This window comes from Mustelus asterias, chromosome 2 (genome assembly GCF_964213995.1).
Source record: "Mustelus asterias chromosome 2, sMusAst1.hap1.1, whole genome shotgun sequence".
Classification (NCBI taxonomy): domain Eukaryota; kingdom Metazoa; phylum Chordata; class Chondrichthyes; order Carcharhiniformes; family Triakidae; genus Mustelus; species Mustelus asterias.
This window is the reverse complement of record NC_135802.1, coordinates 164740296-164763461: the sequence shown is the minus strand read 5'-3', so window position 1 is coordinate 164763461 and position 23166 is coordinate 164740296. Positions and strand designations below refer to the sequence as shown.

At 43.0% G+C, this 23166-nt stretch overlaps 1 protein-coding gene across 4 annotated transcripts in view; it reads right to left on the bottom strand.

The window, feature by feature from the left end:
• Positions 1-23166, bottom strand: part of LOC144480524 (cadherin-12-like) — a 201943-nt gene that overhangs the window by 25083 nt on the left and 153694 nt on the right. For 3 of the 4 annotated variants that reach the window (XM_078200098.1, XM_078200105.1, XM_078200114.1), the window contains one exon: positions 3157-3278. In XM_078200098.1, coding sequence (XP_078056224.1) covers positions 3157-3278 — 122 coding nt within the window. Of the gene's footprint in view, positions 1-3156; positions 3288-23166 lie in introns of all 4 variants that reach the window. The other variant, XM_078200090.1, reaches the window with a different exon arrangement.

The following is a 23166-nucleotide window of genomic DNA, read 5'->3' as shown; positions in this document are numbered from 1 at the left end:
AGGCCGTAACAGTGAATTGAGCGATGTTAATCACTGTTTTAACGGATAGATAATGTGCCTACATTGAAACTGTTGCCAAATCTCAGAAGTAGCATTGATTTATCGTTGAGATTGTATAATAAAAATGACAATTTGGATTCGCTGCACATTTTCCAGGTTTTAGACCTGATTTAGTTCAGTCAATGAGCGATTGATTATCCCTTGCCCCAGACACCATGGTCATCGCACAATTTCAGAAGCTCAAGAGAATAATGCCCTGGCGGAAGGCTAGACAATCCAAAATCCACAGCCTGGAGCACCATCTAGTGTCGGAATTTACAATGTGTTTATAAATCCCCTGGTTCTCACTCGTTATGTAACTTTGATCGTCGCTTTTGGTCAGTTTTTCTAAACGGGAAGTATAATTTTAAACAGAATTTCCGTTAATTTTCCACAGCCATTTGGCATGTTCTACCACTGACATTTGGCATGTTCTACCACTGACATTGGGGGCAGGTTTAAGCTAACTCGGCACGGATGGGAAAGCCACAGGGTTCGGTTTGGGGGCGGAGTGAAGATTGGAAGCTGATTTTACAGCCAGCAGCATGGAAGATGCTTTCACGCAGTGAGTGGTTAGGGCGTGGGACGCAGCACCTGAGAGAATGCTGGAGGCAGAATTAATTGAGCCATTCAAAAGGGAATTAGACCAGGATCTGAAATGGAAGAATGTGCAGGGTTACAGGGAGAAGGCAGGAGTTTGGCACTGGGTGAACTGCTTATTTGGAGAGCAGATAAGAGGGGCTTAATGGTCTCCTTCTGCACCGTAACCATTCTGTGATATTACTCATAATTACTTTAATGGAGAGTAAAGTTGGATGAGCGTAACACCAATATTACGCCCAATCCCACTAATATAAAGCTTGGAAGATGGATCCAAATTGTCCCGTCAGGCTGAGTGAAAAATCAAGATTGAGATTCTCTCGCCGCTCACGCCCTGCCGCCGCTGCCACTGAGAACAGAGAATTCGCCGCTCGGTCATATCTCATACCAGTGGGACCGCAGAACCCTGCTGCTGTGAGTGGCTGGAGAATCCCGCCCCAGATTTCCACTTCACTTTCCCACTCAGCCAGTCAGGATAAACTGACCCGTGTAATATAAACTCCATCCTTGTTGTCACTCGATACATAGAAACTATTCACTTTTGTCAATAATGGTGAGGTACATCTCACAATGTGGAATATAGTATGATGTGGAGATGCTGGCGTTGGACTGGGGTAAGCACAGTGAGAAGTCTCACAACAACCTGGTGTTGTGAGACTTCTTACTGAATATAGTATGGCCAGGAATTAGAATTCAATCATCAGATGGGTAGCTGTAGAGATTGTCCATGCGGACTGTAGGATATTGGCGAGGCACAAACACCAAATATGATCTATTGGTGTTGCAAGCATGTACCAGAACCTATGTTACTGTTGCCCAGCATTAATATTAAATATTTATATGAAGAAATATCAAAGTTACCTAAATCAGTTTGCATCTAAGAGCTTTAAAGTGAAATTGAGCTGTCTAATATTTGTATATGAGGATGTTAATCAATTGTTTTCAATTATAGAGTGATGTATTTTTCAAATATCAGTCCAATGAACTTCAGAGACATTCAGGGCACCGCTTCCACGGCATTTTCACACAATACAAGCTCACAGTTTGTCAGATCCGGACTTCAATTGATATTTGGGAATACTGCAATGTATTATTGTGACCACCACCCCTTCAAAGCCGAAAGTGAAAACTTATTAAAATATATGTGTGGTGGAAATGACCTTCAGAACTTTTTAGTATATTAGCTTCATTTATTTATTAGTGTCACAAGTAGGCTTACATTAACACACTAAATCCCCTCGTCGCCACACTCCGGCGCCTGCTCGGGTACATTGAGGGAGAATTTAACATGGCCAATGCACCCTAACCAGCATGTCTTTCAGACTGTGGGAGGAAACCAGAGCACCCGGAGGAAACTCACGCAGACACAGGGAGAACATGTAAACTCCACACAGTCACCCAAGACCAGAATTGAACCTGTGTCCCTGGTGCTGTGAGATAATAGTGCTCACCATGGTGTGTATTTTGGACAGGTGACTTCTGTCTTAAGGGAGTGCAACGAAGGTTTACCAAGCTGATGCCTGGGATGGCAGGTCTGTCATGTGATGAGAGATTAAATTAGTTAGGATTGCATTCACTGGAGTTCAGAAGAGTGACAGGAGATCTCATAGAAACTTATAAAATTCTAACAGGATTAGACAGGGTAGATTCAGAAAGAATGTTCCCGATGGTGGGGAATCAGTTTCATAGGGGTCATAGTTTGACAATATGAGGTAAACCTTCTTGGACTGAGGTGAGTAGAAATTTCTTCACCCTGAGGGTGGTGAATGTGTGGAATTTACTACCACAGAAAATAGTTGAGGCCAGACCATTGTGTGATTTCAAGAGGAAATGAAATGTAGCTCTTGGGACTCAAGGGATCAAGGGATACGGGGGGAATCAGGATATTGAATTTGATGATCAGCCATGATTAAAATGAATGGCGGAGCAGGCTCGAAGGGCTGAATGGCCTACTCCTGCCTCTAGTTTCTATGTTTCTATGTCTTTTACGTGGGAGGTATGGCATGGTGTGGTGGGAAGAAGAGATACCAGTGTCTGAAGGCTGCATATAGGAGAGGAAGAGAAATAGCCAGGAAAATATGACTTTTAATGCCCTTCATTTCCCCTTCTGCCAATAACTCACCCTCCCTCCCCTCTCCTCCCCATCCTCCCATCCCTACCCCCCTCCTCCCCATCCTCCCACCCCCATCCCCCCACCCCCAACCCCTCCCCCCTCGTCCCCATCCTGTAAATGCAAAGACAGTCCTTTACAAGGTTGTATAGCGACTCATCCTTGTTTGATATTACTCACTAACGTCTTAACCAGGAGTTTCCTTGGAGTGGTTAGATGATCAGTCATCAGAACATCACTAGAAATCACAAGTAATCAGTATTTCAGCTAAATGTCTGACGTTCCGATGACTGAGTGACAGCAGCTCACAGGAAACTCCCAGCCGTGTCTTATTTATAATTATTACATTGAAGCAAAATCACAGGAACAGTGGCTGGTTTTTATTTTTAGCACATTGGATACTGTACCTGGCCAGACTGGGCATTTTCACACATCATGGTCTCGTAAGGCACAGAGAATTCTGGTGCATATTCATTAACATCTAAAACCTGAATGGTCACAGGGACTTTGCTAACTAGGTCAGGGTTACCTGGGGGAAGAAAACAAGGAAATATATATTCATAGAAATACAGTGACATCAATAACAGCAAATGCACATCTATAACGTGAAGGAGAGAAAATTCTGAGTTAATGAAACCGCTGTGAATGAGTTGTTGTTCAGGATTCGATATCAGAATGCTTATTTTGCTGCGTTAGTTAATTCTTCAGTCAGATTTAGCATTAATGATGTGTTGTACAACAGTGGCACCAACATCCTCCCTACTCTCATACGCCCCCCACCTCACCCCACCCCACCCCACCTCTCACTCCAGCATCTTGCGCAGACACGGCTCCAGTGAAGCTGCTTCTCAGGAGAGGTAAGGAGCAGGTGCTGAGGTGTTAACGTTTACCTTGGGACTTCACACAACCAGGAGAAGATGGCATCATAGACACCTCCAATTTGAGCAGTTCCTGCAGGAAAGTGAATGGTGAAGCGGGGAACCTGGGCAATGTGGTAGGAACAACAGTAAGATCATTGTCACATCTGAGGTACCATTCTCAAAGAGGTACCCGAAATACCTCACTAAGAAGCACCTAAAAAAACAACAACTGCACAACTGGCTCCACATAGTTGCAAATAGGTCTGAGGTCACGTACCAGCTGACTCACGAACAGCTTCTTCCCTGCTGCCATCAGACTTTTGAATGGGTCTACCATATATTCAGTTGATCTTTCTGTATGCCCTAGCTATGACTGTAACATTACATTCTGCCCCCTTTTCTTTCCTTCTGTATGTACGGTATGCTTTGTATAGCGCACAAGAAACAATACTTTTCACTGTATCCCAATACATGTGACAATAATAAATCAATTCACATCAAAGAGAGCAAATGAGCTGCAGTACTTCCAGATCCATCAGGTTGAAGAGGAGGAGGAATGTCAAGACTAGGCTGGTCTGGGCTTTATCTTCAATAAAGTTGGCAAAAAGGAAGAAACATTCCTGTTTCTCCACAATGGAAAAGCCCCCACCCCACAGAACACTCCTCCATGCAACACCCCACCCCCACGCAAAGCTTTGGTTCCTTTATTTCTGTTATATTCCATCGTCAGCTCTTAACTCTTTATTTAGTCAAAACTCTGTTTAATGCAAGACTAGAATACTACTTTTTGGGGATGTTCTTAAATTCCTGAAAATAATGAACCTATTGGATCCTTTTTCCCTGTTAGACTCCATCTCCTCCAATCAAACCTTTTCTTTGTCTTTTTCAATATTATTGAAGAACAACCATGAAGACTCCTCCTGAGAAATGTTTCCTCTCGTTCCTTTAAGCTCTTGACTCGATATTCAATTCCTTGATTGCATTTTCCCACTGTGTAAGCATTGAAACCAAAAACTGTCTCATACTTTTCATTCTTTTACAGAACCTTAAACATCCTTCTCTCCTGCAATCTCACTTTCTCTATAAAACTTACAACTTAAAAAAAATAAAACAAGTTTCACATCCCCAAATAAATATTTTCTGATTCATAGAGTCAGAGAGGTTTACAGCATGGAAACAGGCCCTTTGGCCCAACTTGTCCATGCCACCCTTTGTTTTTAATCACTAAGCTAGTCCCAATTGCCCGCATTTGGCCCATATCCCTCTATATCCATTTTACCCATGTAATTGTCTAAACGCTTTTTAAAAAACAAAATTGTACCTGCCTCGACTACTACCTCTGGCAGATTGTTCCAGACACTCACCACCCTCTGTGTGAAAAAATTCCCCTCTGGACCCTCTCACCGTAAACCTATGCCCTCTAATTTTAGATTCCTCTACGTTTGGGAAAATATATTGACTATCTAGCTGATCTGTGCCCCTCATTATTTTATGGACCTTTATAAGATCACCCCTCAGCCTCCTATGTTCCACAGAAAAAAGTCCCAGTCCATCCAGCCTCTCCTTATAACTCAAACCATCAAGTCCCGGTAGCATCCTAGTAAATCTCTTCCGCACTCTTTCTAGTTTAATAATATCCTTTCTATAATAGGGTGACCAGAACTGTACACAGTATTCCAAGTGTGGCCTTACCAATGTCTTGTACAAGTTCAACAAGATGTTCCAACTCCTGTATTCAATGTTCTGACCAATGAAACCAAGCATGCCGAATGCCTTCTTCACCATTCTGTCCACTTATGATTCCACTTTCAAGGAGCTATGAACCTGTACCCCTAGATCTCTTTGTTCTATAATTCTCCCCAATGCCCTGCCATTAACTGAGTAAGTCCTGCCCTGGTTCGATTGACCAAAATACATCACATCATATTTATCTAAATTAAGCTCCATCTGCCATTCGTCAGCCCACTGGCCCAATTGATCAAGATCCTGTTGCAATCCTAGGTAACCTTCTTCACTGTCCACTATGCCACCAATCATGGTGTCATCTGCCAACTTACCAACCATGTTTCCTAAATTCTCATCCAAATCATTAATATAAATGACAAATAACAGTGGATTCACTTCATTTTAATTGTCTTTTTCATTTGTGGCATGTGGATGTTCAAATTGTTTATTGAGTTTGTTAAAGGACATGGTGACACCAATCAACTCTCACTAACTTTTACAGATGCACCACACAAAGCATCCTTTCCGGATGTACCTCAGCTTGGTATGGCTGTTGCTCTGACCAAGAGCACAAGAAACTGCATCGGGTTGTGAATGTAGCCCAATCCATCATGCAAACCAGCTTCCCATCCATTGGCTCTGTCTACACTTCCTGCTGCCTCGGAAAAGTAGCCAGTATAATCAAGGACCCCATGCACCCCGGACATCCTCTCTTCCACCTTCATCTGTTGGGAAAAAAATACAAAAGTCTGAGGTCACGTACCAACCGACTCAAGAACAGCTTCTTCCCTGCTGCCGTCAGATTTTTGAATGGACCGACTATACATTAAGCTGGTCTTTCTCTACACCTTAGCTATGACTGTAACACTACATTCTGCAAAGGCCCTTTTCTTCTCCCTTATGTACTCTATGAACAGTATGCTTTGTCTGTATAGCGCGCAAGAAACAATACTTTTCACTGTATCCCAATACATGTGATGATAATAAATCAATTCAAATCAGCATTTTTGTTTTGAGTAATTTGTGTTATGTCCATTTTCACAATGCTGTCCTGTTCACACCTTGATGTGGTCATTTACAAGACTTCTGGCAAGAAAGAATAATTTGCGACTTCTCAACACCCATGCAGATTGTTGGACCTTGGGCACTTCACGATGATGTGGAATATGTCTCCCAATTTAAACTATTGTGTCTCTAGAAACTAGAACTAGGGGGCATGGCTTCAAAATAAGGGGGAGCAGATTTAGGACTGAAATGAGGAGGAACTTCTTCACATAAAGGGTTGTGAGTCTATGGAATTCCCTGCCCAGTGAAACAGTTGAGGCTACCTCATTGAATGTTTTTAAGGCAAGGATAGATACATTTTTGAACAGTAAAGGAATTAAGGGTTATGGTGAGTGGGTAAGTGGAGCTGAATCCATGAAAAGATCAGCCACGATCTTATTGAATGGTGGAGTAGGCTCGAGGGGCCAGATGGCCCACTCCTGCTCCTAGTTCTTATGTTTTTATAAAGGGGATAGATTTCCCAGAGCAATATATTACAGAAGTGTTTCGACTTGAATTATTTCATTAATAGAAAGCATTTGTTAAATAAGCAAAGATAACGATGTCTTTATTGCAAAGCAAAGACAATGATGTAAATGATCTGTTTTTCACTTATTAATTGAAAAAAATGACAAAGCTTTTCTCCATCTCCCTAACAGGTTTGTACAATTTTCTCTGTCTCTGCAACCTTATGAAATTTATGTTTTAAAATCTGAAGCAGTGGCAGCCTTGTAGAATCTATTAGGAAGACAAAGGAACAGCACTGAAATGACGAATCACAGATGTTAATGTGTGTGCCCTGATGAGCTGCACCATCTCTTCAGTACTTGCTTTTGTCTGCATTGCCACCCTTGGAGAGACCCCACTGTGAACAAGCTTTCAACCTTAACTGGTAAAGCTTCAATACAGTAAGAAGTCTCACAACACCAGGTTAAAGTCCAACAGGTTTATTTGGTAGCAAATACCATAAGCTTTCGGAGCACAGCTCCTTCGTCAGATGGAGTGGATATCTGTTCTCCAACAGTGCACAGACACAGAAATCAAGTTACAGAATACTAATTAGAATGCAAATCTCTACAGCCAGCCAGGTCTTAAAGGTACAGACAATGTGGGTGGAGGGAGCATTCAACACAGATTAAAGAGATGTGTATTGTCTCCAGACAGAACAGCTAGTGAGATTCTGCAAGATCAGGGGGAAAGCTGTGGGGGTTACTGATAATGTGACATTTGTACCTTTAAGATCTGGCTGGCTGTAGAGATTTGCATTCTAATTAGTATTCTGTAACTTGATTTCTGTGTCTGTGCATTGTTGGAGAACAGATATCCATTCCATCTGACGAAGGAGCTGTGCTCCGAAAGCTTATGGTATTTGCTACCAAATAAACCTGTTGGACTTTAACCTGGTGTTGTGAGACTTCTTACTGTGCTTACCCCAGTCCAACGTCGGCATCTCCACATCAAAACTTCAATACATACAGCAGCGCACAGTGTGAAGCCAATAAGGGGGCAGGGATGACAATAAAAGCAGGAGGTTGTTGTAACTTTGAGGTGCTGAGGAATGTGCTTTCAATTCAGGTTCACGATTGTGCGGATCTGCTAAACTTTACCAGACTTTCCAAAGGAAAGTTTCCCAGAAAGATGATTAACTGAGAGAGCCAAGGAATAATGATGGCCCGTTTTACAATCTGAAAAGCTGTGATTGTTCCTATCCATTGGGCTGAAGGAAAAAACACACTTCTTTTGCCTGTCACCTAAAAGGAGAGTTTATCAAATAAAGTTCAATTCTAATTTATGGGGCTGCCTTGCCTGAAGTGGGGCAGTTGTGTTGATGTGTGAACACGATGAAGAAGGGAGAAACTAACACAGAATTACAGGATCACAGTACGGATATGGTGCAGAAGCCAGGCATTCAGCCCATGGAGAAATACTCAGCTGGTTGGAAGTAAACTCTGAGCTCTGCACTACAAAACCAATTCAAATAAGGCACAAAAGCTTTGTTTTGATATCCGGTAATGAACTAAAAAAACACAGGTACTTTGCTAGTTTGCATATGTTTTCCAATTATTCATTGGAAAAGAATCATTAAATCACTACAATGCAGAAGAAGGTCATTCGGACCATTAAGCTTGCATCGACAACAATCCCATCCAGGCCCTACCTCTGCAACTCCACATATTTACCCTGCTAATCACCCTGACACTTTGGGGCAACTGAGCATGGCCAATTAACCTAACCCACACATCTATGGACTGTGGGAGGAAACCTGAGCACCCGGAGGAAACCCACGCAGACACGGGGAGAATGTGCAAACTCCACAGTCACCCAAGGCCGGAATTGAACCCGGGTCCCTGGTGCTGTGAGGCAGCAGTGTTAACCACTGAGCCACCGTGCCACACAGAGCAGGTTCTAATGATCTCACACACAAAAAGACATCCTGCTTGTACTGGATCTGAGTTTACTCAGTTATCACAGTTACCATTTACCATGGATGTAAATCTCCATTACAATAAAGGAGATTTGTTGTACAACTATGTATATGTACAGTAATTCATTGATTAATGTTGCCCTGTTTAACACAGTTTCATTTTAATATTGGTAAGTTAATGGGGCCTGTAATCTCATTGAGCATCGCAACATTTTTTTAAATGCTGTTTCCCGTACGACCTGATTGGTACCACATTGGACGCGCCTCTCCCTGCTCCTCACCCTCAAGAGTTTTGGCTGAGGCTCCAGTTTGCATCATCAGGACTCGCACCCGCAGAACGTCAGAGCTCCAGCTTTGGATCGGATCTGGAACTTCAATAGAAGTGCAGGAGAGGGGAAGGGCAAGAGGGTAAGTCAGGGAGTGGAAGGTTCTGCAAGAAGGTAGGTCGGGGAGGGACAGAGGCATAACCCGGAGACGGGGGAGCTGGAGGATGTGCAGCAAGCAGAAAGATCAGGTAGTGGGAGATTTGGGACGCAGGATCCATGGTGAGCACCAGTACGATAAGTAGAAAGTTACATTTTTCTTTCATACTTTTAGACATATTACTTTAATCATTATTTAATTTTTTAAAAATGTAGGAATTTAGCAATGTAAAATATTTCAGCTTAGAGGGTAATTTATTTTTCTCTAATAGTGAAGGTACTATAGGACCTAACTACAGTTTTAACATTGATTCCTATGGGAACCATGGTTTCACTGAAAGTTGTTTCACTTCAGGTCATGGTTTTTCAAGAACGCAACCACAACTTTAAGCTAGGACTTACTGTACATTGCTTTCAAAATATGTTCATTAAACAGAACCAGAAAATGCTGCAGTCAGCAGAACAGCATCTGTGGGCAGGAAAGAGCAAAGTCCTTTCTGGATGTATGGACATTTTTTTGTTTTAAATACTGGGAAGGAAATATCCATCAAACCAATACAAACACTAGCTTTGCCTTTCATCTTCATCATCCCAAGCCACTTTCCCTTGTAAGAAGCAATCTTAAAGGCTGATCACTGATATCAGATAAATAATCACATTGTGCAAGAACCCTCACTGCCATTCCCTCATATCATACCAACATAGCGGCCGCAAATAGCAGACACTGAAAGACAGTTTGTGTTACTGAGGCACCAGGTTTGTTGGAAAATGTTTGCCTTGCCTCAGGTCTGCTCAATGATGCAATTCATGTTGAAACAGACTGTCCCAGAACTTACTGGAACTCTTCAACAAATGGTACTACCAGTTAGACTTTTCCTTTCTACATTTAACGTTGGCAATATGTGAAACAGTGCATCACATGCTACAGGGCACCTTGACAATTCAAACAACCTGGTATCTCCCTAACCAATCAGATTTAAAGAGAATGGAATAAACTGTGCAAGGATTGTGAAGGGAACATAACAGGAGAATTCAATGTCAAATCAAGTATCGAAAGAAAAATAGAGGTAAAAATGTTAGATTAAGAGAGAGAGAAGTAAATCCTGAAGTAATGAGACTCTGCAGTTCAATTTGCAGTGTTGGAGAGGTTGACTGGCAATACGTAACAATTACCAGTCATTGAAAGGGTATTAGAATGAAATGGACAAGATCTCATTTTCCATAGCAAGCAGAGTGATGCGCGATTAAATCACTCGGGAGGCTAGATTGTACCCGGGAAATAAAGGCTTTTATTACTAACAAGAATGGAGCACACTATATACAATACAATCCCAGACTAAAGGGTCACCAGGCAGTGCAGTGACCTTTATACTTCCCCAGGTAGGCGGAGCCAACTGGAGTGTACCACAGAACAATATCAACAGGTAGAACAGCCCAACCCTAACCCCAACAGTGACAACAGTAACATATCTACAAATACCCATAGTGCTGACCATCCATGGCTCAGCACTCATAGTGGTAACCAACTATGGTTCACCACACAGAGTTTGCATCTGCTTTGCAAATACAGCAACTTCATGTTGTTCAATGTATTTCAGCGGTGAACCAGACAGCAAGATGATGTCTTTGTGAAGACAACAATGCATTATTGCAACTGAAACAGCAATTGTTTTATGTCTGCATTTTTCCACACACCTGGCTGGCCCTTACCTGACGTTGCTATGGCATTTACATACAAGCTGGAGCGAACACTGTTCGTCCCACAGTTAGTTCAACAGAAAATGATGACAATATCGCTTCATAAAAATGTCACAATGTCTCCACATGGAACACCACAGTTTCAAAAATGAAAATCAAGGCTGTCGGCTGATCACTTTAAGGTCTCATGTACAAATCAGACAAGACAAGCTTGAAGCTGAAGATCCTCAGCCTCCTCTGCCAAGAATTCAGCTGAAGGAATCGGAAATTTGTCAGGACTGGGATAAACTGATTCACAATCTGGCTGAGATTTACCTGATTACCTTGTTTCTTAAAAATGTACTTATCGGCTGTGGATGTCACTCTTAAGGACAACATTAATTGTCCATCCATAATTGCCTTTGGGAAGGGGGTGGTGTGTTGCATCTTTGGATACAATGGAGGGACTTGCTAGGCCAGCTCTGAGCCAATGACACGCCTATGGACCTGGAGTTACATATTGGCCAGAGCTCGGATTTTCTTCCCAAAAGGACATTACTGAACCAGATGGGGATTTTTATTTTTGTTCATGCTAGTCCCATAGTTTCATGGTCACCATTACTGAGGTAAGCTTTTTTAATTTCAAGTTTATTTAATAGTTTTAATTTTAAATGTCTCCGCTGTTGTGGCAGGATTTGAACTCATACCTCTGGATCATTAGTTCTGGCCTCTAAGTTACTGGTCCAGGAATTTAACCACTATACTCCCACTTGCAGAGCTCAAGGCTGGAATACCCCAAACCTGGACTTACTAGAGCCTAATAGTTTCCCCAAGGCCAGTAAGGCAAGGAGAAAGATTAACCTTTGATTCTTTAATGGTACAAGTAGAGCTCACCTGAAACCTGGGATTGGAGTCATGACAGGTTACAAATTGGGAAATTATTTTCTTGTTGAATGTGAAAGGAGCCACCCAGGGCCTAGTCTTTTTTTACCGAGTGTAGAATGGTAGCAGTGCTGCCTTTGCCCAGAAATAGGTATCTCTGTTGCCCATGTTTTATTGAACACTGTGGCAGACTAAACAGCAGAGGTTACCAGAGGGCACATAGAATCATCGAATCCCTACAGTGCAGAAAGAGGCTATTTGGTCCATTCAGTCTGCACTGATCCTCTGAACAGCATCCCACCCAGGCCCACCCCCTGCCTCATCCCTACAACCCAGCACATCCATCATAGCTGATCCACCCAACCTGCAAACTAGGGGCAATTTAGCATGGCCAATCCACCTAACCTGCACATCTTGGACTGTGGGAGGAAATCGGAGTACCCGGAAGAAATCCACGCAGACACGGGGATAACATGCAAACTGCACACAGGTAGTGACCCAAGGCCGGAATTGAATCCTGGTCCCTGGTGTTGTGAGGCAGCAGCGCTAACTACTGTGCCACCATGTCACCATGCTGCCCCATCCAAGCATACGGCCAAGCATGAGGCATTCCCAGGGATTTCGGTGCCATCATTTAAGCAACAATGGCCAGTGAGGATAGTGTTACACAGCAATATGACGATTTCAGGATTCAGCTGACTTGCAAATTCAATCAAGCCATTTATGTGTTCCAGCCTGGTTAACATTCATATTCACACCCTCTCTCTCTCTCTCAATCTCTCCCCCAAAGACATTACACTCTTCTTTCCCTTTTAATTCTGGAAATAGTCAATTCCTTTGATAAACCCCCCTGTGATTCCTTTGTTATTATGTTGTAATATTCCGTGGTTATGACTTTGCAAAGCCTCTCAATCTTCATTTTCTGTAATTTCAGCACAATTTTAAATATCATTAACATCATTTGTACTGAGATCATTTCTTCACAAATTACAGACTGAAGGGAGGACATTTAAAGGAAGAATTTATTCTTAGCATGTACATGAGCTGGTAATCTGTGATTGAATGTAAGCTACTGGAATAAATACGCAGCCAATGACTTGTTTTTAACTTTGTATAAAATATCACCTCTACAATAAGTGTGATTCATTCGTAACTAACATAACTCCCAACTGATATTCACTGCTATCTTCCATATTAATGTGATGCATGCTGAGAAAGTCTACAGATAAATTGCACTAAAAATTGAATTGTTCTTTAAGGTGAAATGGGAATGTAAATAACACAACAAAGTGGGGAATGAGGTTATTACTTTATTTTTGAATTATTAAACATAATTTAATCATTTGGCTTTGAATAAAGGGGAAAAATCTGCATCCTTTATGTGAAATTCCAAGCTAGGGTTGACACACTGGGAGCAATTTTCATCAAACTCACTGGGCAGTTTAGCCCTGGGATCAGGTACAACACTGACTTTCCATCTGCCCAATGGAGATCATTTTAACCCATCCTGCCAGCCAGGAGGCTGATTGGATTGGGGGCAATGTTGGTTTTAATGTCTGACAAGATTCACTCTCCAATAAAATCAGTCAGTCGTATTCAATAAAAACAGAAGATACTGGAAAATCTCAGCAAGCCTGGCAGCATCTTGTGGAGAGAGAATAGAGCCAACGTTTCGAGTCTGGTTGACCCAATATTCTTTGTCCACAGATGCTGTCAGACCTGCTGAAATTTTCCAGCATTTTCAGTTTTTGCTTCAGATTCCAGCATCCACAGCATTTTGCTTCTATCTCAGTAATGTTAAATGATTACTAAAAGGCCCAGATTAAGAAAAGCATTGTGATGATGTCCTGGGAATGACAAATCTGCAACACATCCTGTCAGCAAGTGCTGTTTGAGCTTGAGGGCAACTCCTACCCACACTGGATGGTGAATCCTCAACCTTGTGTTTCTACAGGTATTTCAGAGATTCCCACCAGTGCACAACTCCTTCAGATTTATTTGGGTATTCTGTGCCGCTGCAGAGGGAAGCTTCATCACTCCAAGCGTTTTTGACAGCCTTGTTTTCTGAATTTGGTTGTATTATTAGGGAGAGGCATTGTGCCCTGATTGTCATTGCACGGTGTAGCATTGACCTGGGGATTAATGATTGCAACATATTTACTTCAGGGATACTGAGAGATGCTTTGCCATCTATTACTGGCACATTTGGTGATATTAAACAACAGGATCACATTACTTTTCAAAGAATAACATTGAACTAGAGGAAACAACTCAAGAACACAATTCTCTTTTTTTGACAAGCAGTGCTTCTGCTCGGTCTGGGTCAAGCTAACAGCATAAACTATAGGATCAGATTTATCGATTACAATTAAACACTTTTGAACCAGTGTCACCAAAAAAGTGAGTATGTCAAGCAACTAGACTCGCGTCTTAAATAAAAGCTTCGCTATCATCTATAAAGAAAAGTAAATCCATTTGTTAGGTGTAGATTAAAAATTATGGGGGTAAATGTTCTGAAATCTCAGGCACCTCACCCCACAGTTTTCAAAATGAAAGAGAGACTTGCAATTATGACGTGCCGTTTATAACCACTGGATGTCCCAACCAATCAAATACTTGCTTTACAACCAATCAAATACTTCATGAAATGTCGGCTTGGACTTCCATGGCGTCTGGGAAACTCCACAGAACTTCAGTAGTGGCAGCTAGGACCCAATCCCAGGATTTCGGATGCCCTCAATTTTCGCCAGTGCAGGATAAGGGGAAGGCTGGTGCAGGTCATAAGCCCCCACTTTGCACTCCGAACCTGGTCGGCTTCATTACAATAGTGTCATGAACCAATTCAAAAGGTAGACTGGGACTTTTTTCTCTGGAGTGTAGGAGGCTGAGGGGTGATCTTATAGAGGTCTATAAAATAATGAGGGGCATAGATCAGCTAGATAGTCAATATCTTTTCCCAAAGGTAGGGGAGTCTAAAACTAGAGGGCATAGGTTTAAGGTGAGAGAGGAAAGATACAAAAGGGTCCAGAGGGGCAATTTTTTCACAGAGGGTGGTGAGTGTCTGGAACAAGCTGCCAGAGGTAGTAGTAGAAGCGGATATAATTTTGTCTTTTAAAAAGCGTTTAGACAGTTACATGGGTAAGATGGGTATAGAGGAATATGGGCCAAATGCGGGCAATTGGGACTAGCTTAGGAGTAAACTCTATGACTCTATATCAGTCCCCCTTTGCAGGAACTTTCTCCTGAACCTGGAGTGACACGTCAGGAAATTTCCCAACTCCCACTGGGATGAAAATCCAACCTGTCATCACTGTTGTAATATGAGAAAAATGGCAACCAATTTGCTCACAGCAAGCTCCCACAAACAGCAATGTGATAATGATCTAATGATCTGCTTTTTCATTGATGTTGATTGAAGGATAATTGTTGAGCAGAACATCAGGGATAACTCCCCCTCGCTTCTTCAAATTAGTTTCATGGGATCACTTATGTCAACCTCAGAGGGTGAATGGGGCCTCAGTTTAACATCTGCTCCAGAGGACTGCACCTCTATCAGTGCAGCACTCTCTCACAACTTCATTGTATTGCTTGCCTTGATTTTTCAGCTCATGCGCAGGACTTAAATTTGAATCCACGTTCCGCCCCAGAGACTGGTACACCAACTGAGCCACAGCTGACATGGAGACATCTTGTCACAGGGAGAAAGTGCTTTTGAGGAGTTTAGAGATTTTAACCAATTAACCCATTTACTCACAAGTGCATAAGATTAGGAGATGGCCATTTCTACCATTCAGCCAGTTCCGCCCACCATTCATGGCTCATCTGCGTGTCTCATTCATGCCCTCATGATATCTCTGGAAGTATGTTTGCCCATCCCCTACTTTTAAGGTCTTTCAACTTCTCAGCTATTATTCTTTGCCTATCTCACCCTCCATATACCCCTTGATAGCCATGATAGTAGCAATGTCACTTCAAGAGGTCTTCATCTGCTTATCTACCCAGTAACGTCCTTCACTCACAAGTTTACAATGCTTCATCCATATTACAGTTTCCCCTCAGTCTCCAATGTTTATTAAACTCTCAATAAAAATCATCCAATGTATTTTTTAAAAAAATTGTAGTGTATATTTTCTCTGCGGTGTAGCTAACAAACCCTTGGAGTTGATAACATCTCAGGAAATGAACTATTTAATGACAGTGAACCAAATAACCAGGTATCTAGCTTTCCTTAGCAATTTTAATATTTTAATGCTGAAACCATTGTGGGGGCAGAAACTGGAGTGGGGTGTCGGGAGGGGGGTGGGGGGGGGGGTGGGGGGGGGTGGAGGAGGGTGGTTGTTGGCGCTGAAGGAAAACCTTTATTTCTGTGTTTATATCTTTATGCATGAATAACAGGCAGCTTGGACCCAATGATAAATATCAAGGGTGGAATTTTCCAGCCATTTACACCAGTGGGGCTCTCTGGTACCACTGCAGTGAATGAAGATTTGGCTGAGTGGCAAATTCTCCATCCTTGCTTCCAATGGCGGCGGGGGGTGAGCAACCTGAAAATTCCAGCCCAAGTTTTAGATAATGTTTGTACCCTGATAAGAGATAGGTTGCCAAGGCACCACATGCAATAGTCAAAGAGAAAGATGACCTATATGTCTATTGTCTTATAAGGCAGAGCTTGTAGAATAGAGACAGGGGCCATGAAAAACACCTGAAAACATGGCTTTAGAGAAATGCCCAACTATATATTGCAGAAACATAACTGAAGGTTGTATCACCATTTAGGAATAGAACCCTCTCCCCACCCTATAAGGGCTGGAAATTCTCAAGAAGTGCCACGGAGTCACCAGACATCAAATCTTTGTACAAGTTTAGGGGGTGGGAACTCTGATTGAGAATCCCCATCCTCGTTTCATCTTCCATGTATTGGTGGCCAGGTTTGGGGTATTTATAATGTCTTCTTTACACTGTAAGATGTTTCTACTTCCTAGGTTAGCTTTCCTTTTTTGCCTGTTCTTGTAAGATTCCCAGATTAATGTCAATTAATGGGTAATTTTGTTTTCTCCATTTCCTGTCCTTGTTAAAGATCCTCCTAAAAAAAACCCATCTCTTTGACCGAGCTTTTGGTCACACTTCCCAAAAGTTCTCTCTTTGACTTGTGATCCATTTGAAAATGTTTACGCTTTTGCCTTGGCCGTTTCTTTATACTATAGTTGCTGCAGTATTGCAGGTGTTAATGTTGTTATTGTTTATATCCAATGGGACCTGGTTTGGATCAAGGAATAGAGGGCTATGGGGAAATGGCACAGAAAAGGAGTTGAGGTCGGCATAGATCAGCCATGATCTCATTGAATGGCGGGGCAGGCTGGAAGAGCCTGATGGCCCAACCCCACTTCTATTCCTTCTTGTTCTTGGAACTGCCTAAAATTATTTTCAGGCAAGAGTTTTATAATTATTGATTTGATTTGTCACACGTATTAGCATACAGTGAAAAGTATTGTTTCTTGCGTGCTATACAGACAAAGCATACCGTTCATAGAGAAGGAAATGAGAGAGTACAGAATGTAGTGTTACAGTCATAGCGAGGGTGTAGAGAAAGATCAACTTAATGCAAGCTATGTCCATTCAAAAGTCTGACAGCAGCAGGGAAGAAGCTGTCCTTGAGTCGGATGGTACGCGACCTCAGACTTTTGTATCTTTTTCCCAATGGAAGGAGGTGGAAGAAAGAATATCTGGGGGTGCGTGGGGTCCTTAATTATGCTGGCTGCTTTGCCGAGGCAGCGGGAAGTGTAGACAGAGTCAATGGATGGAAGGCTGGTTTGCTTGCTGTACTGGGCTACATTCACCAGCTTTTGTAGTTTCTTGTGGTCTTGGGCAGAGCAGGAGCCATCCCAAGCTGTATTGGCAAAGAAAACTATCACCACTCAAACTAATCCAGGGTTCAGCTTTGCCAAGGGGGCAGTGATGCTCCCAATGGTGGGCAGAAAGCTGGGGTGGCAGCATCTCAGCCACTTCCAGGTGCCATGACCAGTTTTTGAGACACCTTCCACAGTGCCTGATTAAGAGGATACCCCCTCTTCACTGAGCTCACAGGGAGGCCCCAGCTTTTACTGGGCAGTGTCCCCAACTGGTGGGGAGGCCCTCCCCAGCTGGTAGATTATCTGTGGTGATGGGAAGAGGCTCCAAAATAGTTGAGAAGGTTAACTGTTTCAAGTTTAAAGACAGCCCTGCTTCTTCATTGCTTTATCACTGTAATGCTTTATTGCTCTGCCTCCAGAGAGACAGCCACATGGCATAGTCACATGATGATGGCAAGCCTGCTGTGACACCAGACTAATTCCATTTCAAAACCCAAACACTGAGCCCTAGTTTTCCCTCGAATTCTCCAGCCCCCAACCTACTCCCAAGAGCCACATTAAATTAAATCCCAAGAACCAGCACTGGATCTCAGAGTTAAGAGAACTGGGTTACACACTCTCAACAATTCACACTCATTGAGGTATTAATCTTCAGCCAACAAATGAATTTTCATATCCCTCTGATTCTGCCACACCATCTTTTCAAGCTCCACCTTATTTGGACCAAACTCCTGTTTTGTGATTGCTCTTATTCCAGTCCCTCATCTTCAGCCCTGATTATTCTGTAACTCAGTCCAGTTTAAAGCTCTATCAATATTCAGCCAGTTTGTTCAAATTGTTGTCAGCCGTGGAGCAGCTATGGATCTCGCAAGATGAGAAATAAATTATTCATCGTCATCTCTGTTGGCAGAGGGACCAATGAGAGTTGGAAATATAATTTCTTTCAAACATAATTCATCCCAATTTTGCCGACTGTTTTCCCCAATTTAATAGCATGTATTTAAAGGAAGCTAAGCAGATGTTGCTGGTTTTTAAATATGTACATTTCTTTCCAGAGATAATATTAGGAATTTTAATAGGCTGCAACACATTGATTTTATTTTTAAAAGTGCGATTGATTCAGGTTATAACTTTTCATTATGCTGATTAAAATACTTATTCAAAATTTCACCATAACATTTTAAAGTTGAACATATAAATACCTTCAAATATCCATTTGTTTGTGTCATTATCAAAATACTGCTGTACCAGAATAAATATATGTCAAGAATTTTTGTCCAGATATTTAATAACAAAATATTTCTTATTTTTACTATATTTTTCAGCAATGCCTGATAACTTGCCAAGGCTAATTATATTCAAGGCGTTTGTCAAACCCTAATCCCTAAATCTCACACGTAACTTGTCAGCTTATTAAATGCAGCCAGAACATGAATATCACAGCTTCATTTCTGTTCCAAGTGCGTGCAGAGTCTACACTTATCGTAGTCTCAGATGGTCTCTTGTGTCTGCTGAAGCCACACATCCCCAACTGTGATAAGAGCAGAGAAACACAGGAAATAGCTGGAAAATTCTAGCTCTGGTACTCACAGAAATATGCTTTCAAACTTGTGTGCTGCCGGCAGCATTGATTTGAAACTAGACGCAGAGATGAGGAGGCGGAGAATGGGGTGTGTGCAGCAAGCAATATGTGAACTTTTTGGCACAAGGCCCAAGATCGTTCTAATTCCTGGGCCTCATTTTCATGTGATTGATGGGCTGTCCTCATGACCACATTAGAAATCAGGCAACCAAGTCATATTCCGTGCAGCTTCCAACTTCACTGTAGAGGCCTGCTTCAAGCAGGGATTCTGCAACCTTCAAAACTTGAATTTCTTTCTTTCTTAAGAAGCACTGTCACCTGTTTTTAATCTGATAACTTTTCTGTCTTTAAGGTCTTTCTTGGCAACAGGAGACTCCCGCACAAGAGACACCTTTGAGGTGTTAAAGTAAAGTTTATTTATTAGTCACAAATAGGTTTTCATTAACACTGCAATGAAGTTACTGTGAAAATCCCCTAGTCGCCACATTCCGGCACCTGTTTGGGTCAATGCACCTAACCAGCACATCTTTTGGACTGTGGGAGGAAACCGGAGCACCCGGAAGAAACCCACGCAGACACGGGGAGAACATGCAAACTCCACACAGACAGTCACCCAAGTCAGGAATTGAACCCGGGTCCCTGGCGTTGTGAGGCAGCAGTGCTAACGACTGTGCCACCGTGTTGCCTCATATTTTCCTTATTCTTGTGCTTACTTTATGGATAAACATCAAGGCACTAACCACGTATGAGTAATTGGTTAATGCAAAAAAAAGGTTCATCTATTCAGGGTTTGAGAAGTTAGCAGCAGAATTACACAGTTGGAGAACTTGTGCTCATGTTGATTTGGTAGCTTCCTCAGAATTGTGACTTTGTCCGAATTACATCTTTTCCCCTCTGGTGATATATGCAGAAAACGTAACCACACTCACAAAATGGTGTAGCATAACAGGAAAACATTCCTGAGGATGCAATGCCATCCACTGCATTCCACTCTCCCCCTGCCCAGGCACCAGCTCAGATTATGTATGGTACATAGTGAGTGAAAGGGGTGTGCGAGTGGTGGAAAACTCAGTACAAGGGGCAGCAGCACTTGCTAGTGGCTTAATTACGGCCCAAGAAAGGTTTCCCAAGAAAGCTAAGCCGTCCCACCTCCCGTAATAACTTCAACGAGATCCATGAGTTGGCTTCTTTGAGTATGAGCTCCTTGATTGAGGTCATAATTGCTTGCCCAATCAGGGAGCCTCACCTGTATATAATGATGGGAGTGTTAGGGTGACTGGCACTCTGGATTCTGATTTTGTTCCTGAAGTACTCTTAGGAGTGGAAATGAACTTGTAAATGAAGGGGAATGGTCACCGGCTTCTGAGGAGTTATTTCAGCTCTCCCCCCCCCCCCCCCTCCCCCTCCCCCCCTTCATTTCTGCTGAGTAACAGAGCTGAGGATTTCAGAGGCCCAGCCACGAGCAGAAATCTGCTGGCTTCAGTCATGCAGTTATACGGGTCACTGGAAGGTCTTCCATGGAGTAGCAGCACTCTCGCTGGGGGGACCTACTCCCAGCTCAGGTGTTTGGTTATTTCACACAGCATCACCACTGCACCAATCTGGAGATATTGAGCCAGGCCTTAGTTTAGATGGAAGCTCAAACAGCTGCTCAATGAGGAGATTTGTAGACCTGGATGGGAAGCAGGGCCCTGCCTATACTCACCATAGAGCCTGCGTGACAACAAAGCCTTCCCACCCTCAAACGCCAAGAAAATAAGGAATAGGGGCAAGAGTAGTGTCAAAGCTAAAAAGATATTCGGACACAGCGAGTGATGGGTCCTTTATTGGCTTCTTATCGATAAGAAGAGGAGAACCGAAAATTTCCTAAGGCTTTTTCAGTCTACATTGCTCAGTTGTGCACAGTCAGCTTTTTTTTTATAGGGCACAACTTCTCTTAATGATAATTGTTTCTAGTCACGCACACTGGTAAATTATTTACATATGATGGAAAGAAGTAGACCCAAGACAATAGCTGTTTAATCGCATCCCATCGGCAATGCCATAATCTTTAGTAGTGGACGGATGGAATGTCTGTTCAGACAATGGTCACTTAATCATGTCTTAATTACAGTTTCAGTGCTGTTAGCAAGGACATTCAGCTGTGTCCTGTTGATTGATATAGTAAAACATCCACTTTTATCTGCGCTGTCTATTTCATGTATATGCAGAGACTGCCAGTCAACAGTGAGGGTGCTGCTAATTTTCCTGACCCCCTGGCCGACCCCTTGCTGAGCTCAGTTCTCCTCTCCCACAGTAGGCCACACAGCCTCTTGAACCTTTACTTCTAAACATCATGGCTGAACGCCAACCTCACCTATCCCATGCAATCCCCATATCATGTAATGTCCAAAATCCTGCTGATTTCTGTCTTGAATACACTGAACTGAGTTTCCACGGCCCGACTGAATAGAGAATCCCAAAGAGTGAGGAAGTTCCTCCTGGTCTCCGAAATGGTTGACTTCTTATCCTGAGATTGTCCTCTGTTGTAGATTCTCCAGCCATCGCAACCTTAAAGCCAGTACCCACCCTGTTGAATAGAAGTCACCTGCTATGATTGGGTGGCATAGTGGTTAGTACTGCTGCCTCACAGCGCCAGGGACCCGGGTTCGATTCCGACCTCGAGTGACTGTCTGTATGGAGTTTGCATGTTCTCCCCGTGTCTGCGTGGGTTTCCTCCGGGTGCTCCGGTTTCTTCCCACAGTCTAAAGACCTTTGCACTCACCCTATTCCTTATTTTCTTGGTGTTTGAGGGTGGGAAAGCTTGGTTGTCACGTGGGCTCTATGGTGAGTGTTGGCAGGGCCCTGCTTACCATTCGGATCTACAAATCTCCTCATTGAGCAGCCGTTTGAGCTTCCATCCAGACTTAGGTGCACTAACCATGCTAAATTGTCCCTTAGTGTCAGGGGCACTAGCTAGGATAAATACGTGGAGTTACGGGGACAGGGCCTGAGTGGGAATGTTGTCGGTGCAGGCTTGATGGGCCGAATGATCTCCTTCTGCATTGTAGGAAAGCAGAAACTTCACGAGTTTTGATGTGACCACTAGGGGGTGTACCATATCGGAGTACTGAACTCAGTGAATCTTCTTTCACAAAAAGCACTTGGACTGATCACTGTCAGCCAAAGTGTCAAATGAGCTCATTAACTGGCAAACATGTTCCATTAGTTTCTCACCCATGTTTGCCATTTAATTGGCTCATTTGACACTTTGGTTGACAGTGTGGTTTAATTGCAGCTTCTGACTCATTGGTATAAAAGTCAGTGGAATATTTTAAATGTTCTTTAATGCAGGCTGAAGGAGGCGCTGAAAACTGCACGGAGGGCTGTGAAGCAGAGATCTGTGTGTAGGGGTGTAAATAGCTTCGTGCAATCAATAAACAATTAGCTTCACCCCCGCACTCTTGGCAACAAGATGCTGATTTGACCCTCTTTCTACTGCTTCCTCTCCTTTGCCATTACTTCTCTTCGCTGTCTCCTTCAAATGCAGCGCTCTCTGCGGTGCGAGGGTAGGCAGCACATTGCAGCAATGCCAGAGACTCGGGGGGGACACAGTGTAAGGAACAGCTAAACTCTCTGTCAGACCGGAGTCTCAGTCCCAGCGTTCCTGTGCTTTGCTCGGCAGTCCTGGATGACCGCCTGGCTTTGGTTATATTTCTGCTCCTCTGGTGGAAGCACACAGAGATATCCTTCTTCAAATCCTTATCCTGCAGCCCCCCCCCCCCCCCGACAGCCGCCAAGTCGCATTCCTCGCTGGGTCAAATGTTTGGGGGAAGGGGAGGTGATGAGGATTGTCTCAGGTGAAATGGGTTGTGGCAGCTTCCTGCACTGCTGTGCACAATGAAGCTCTTGTTGATCTGCCAATAGCGATCAGTGACCTCTGCACTCAGTCAACGACCCCTCCCTGCACTC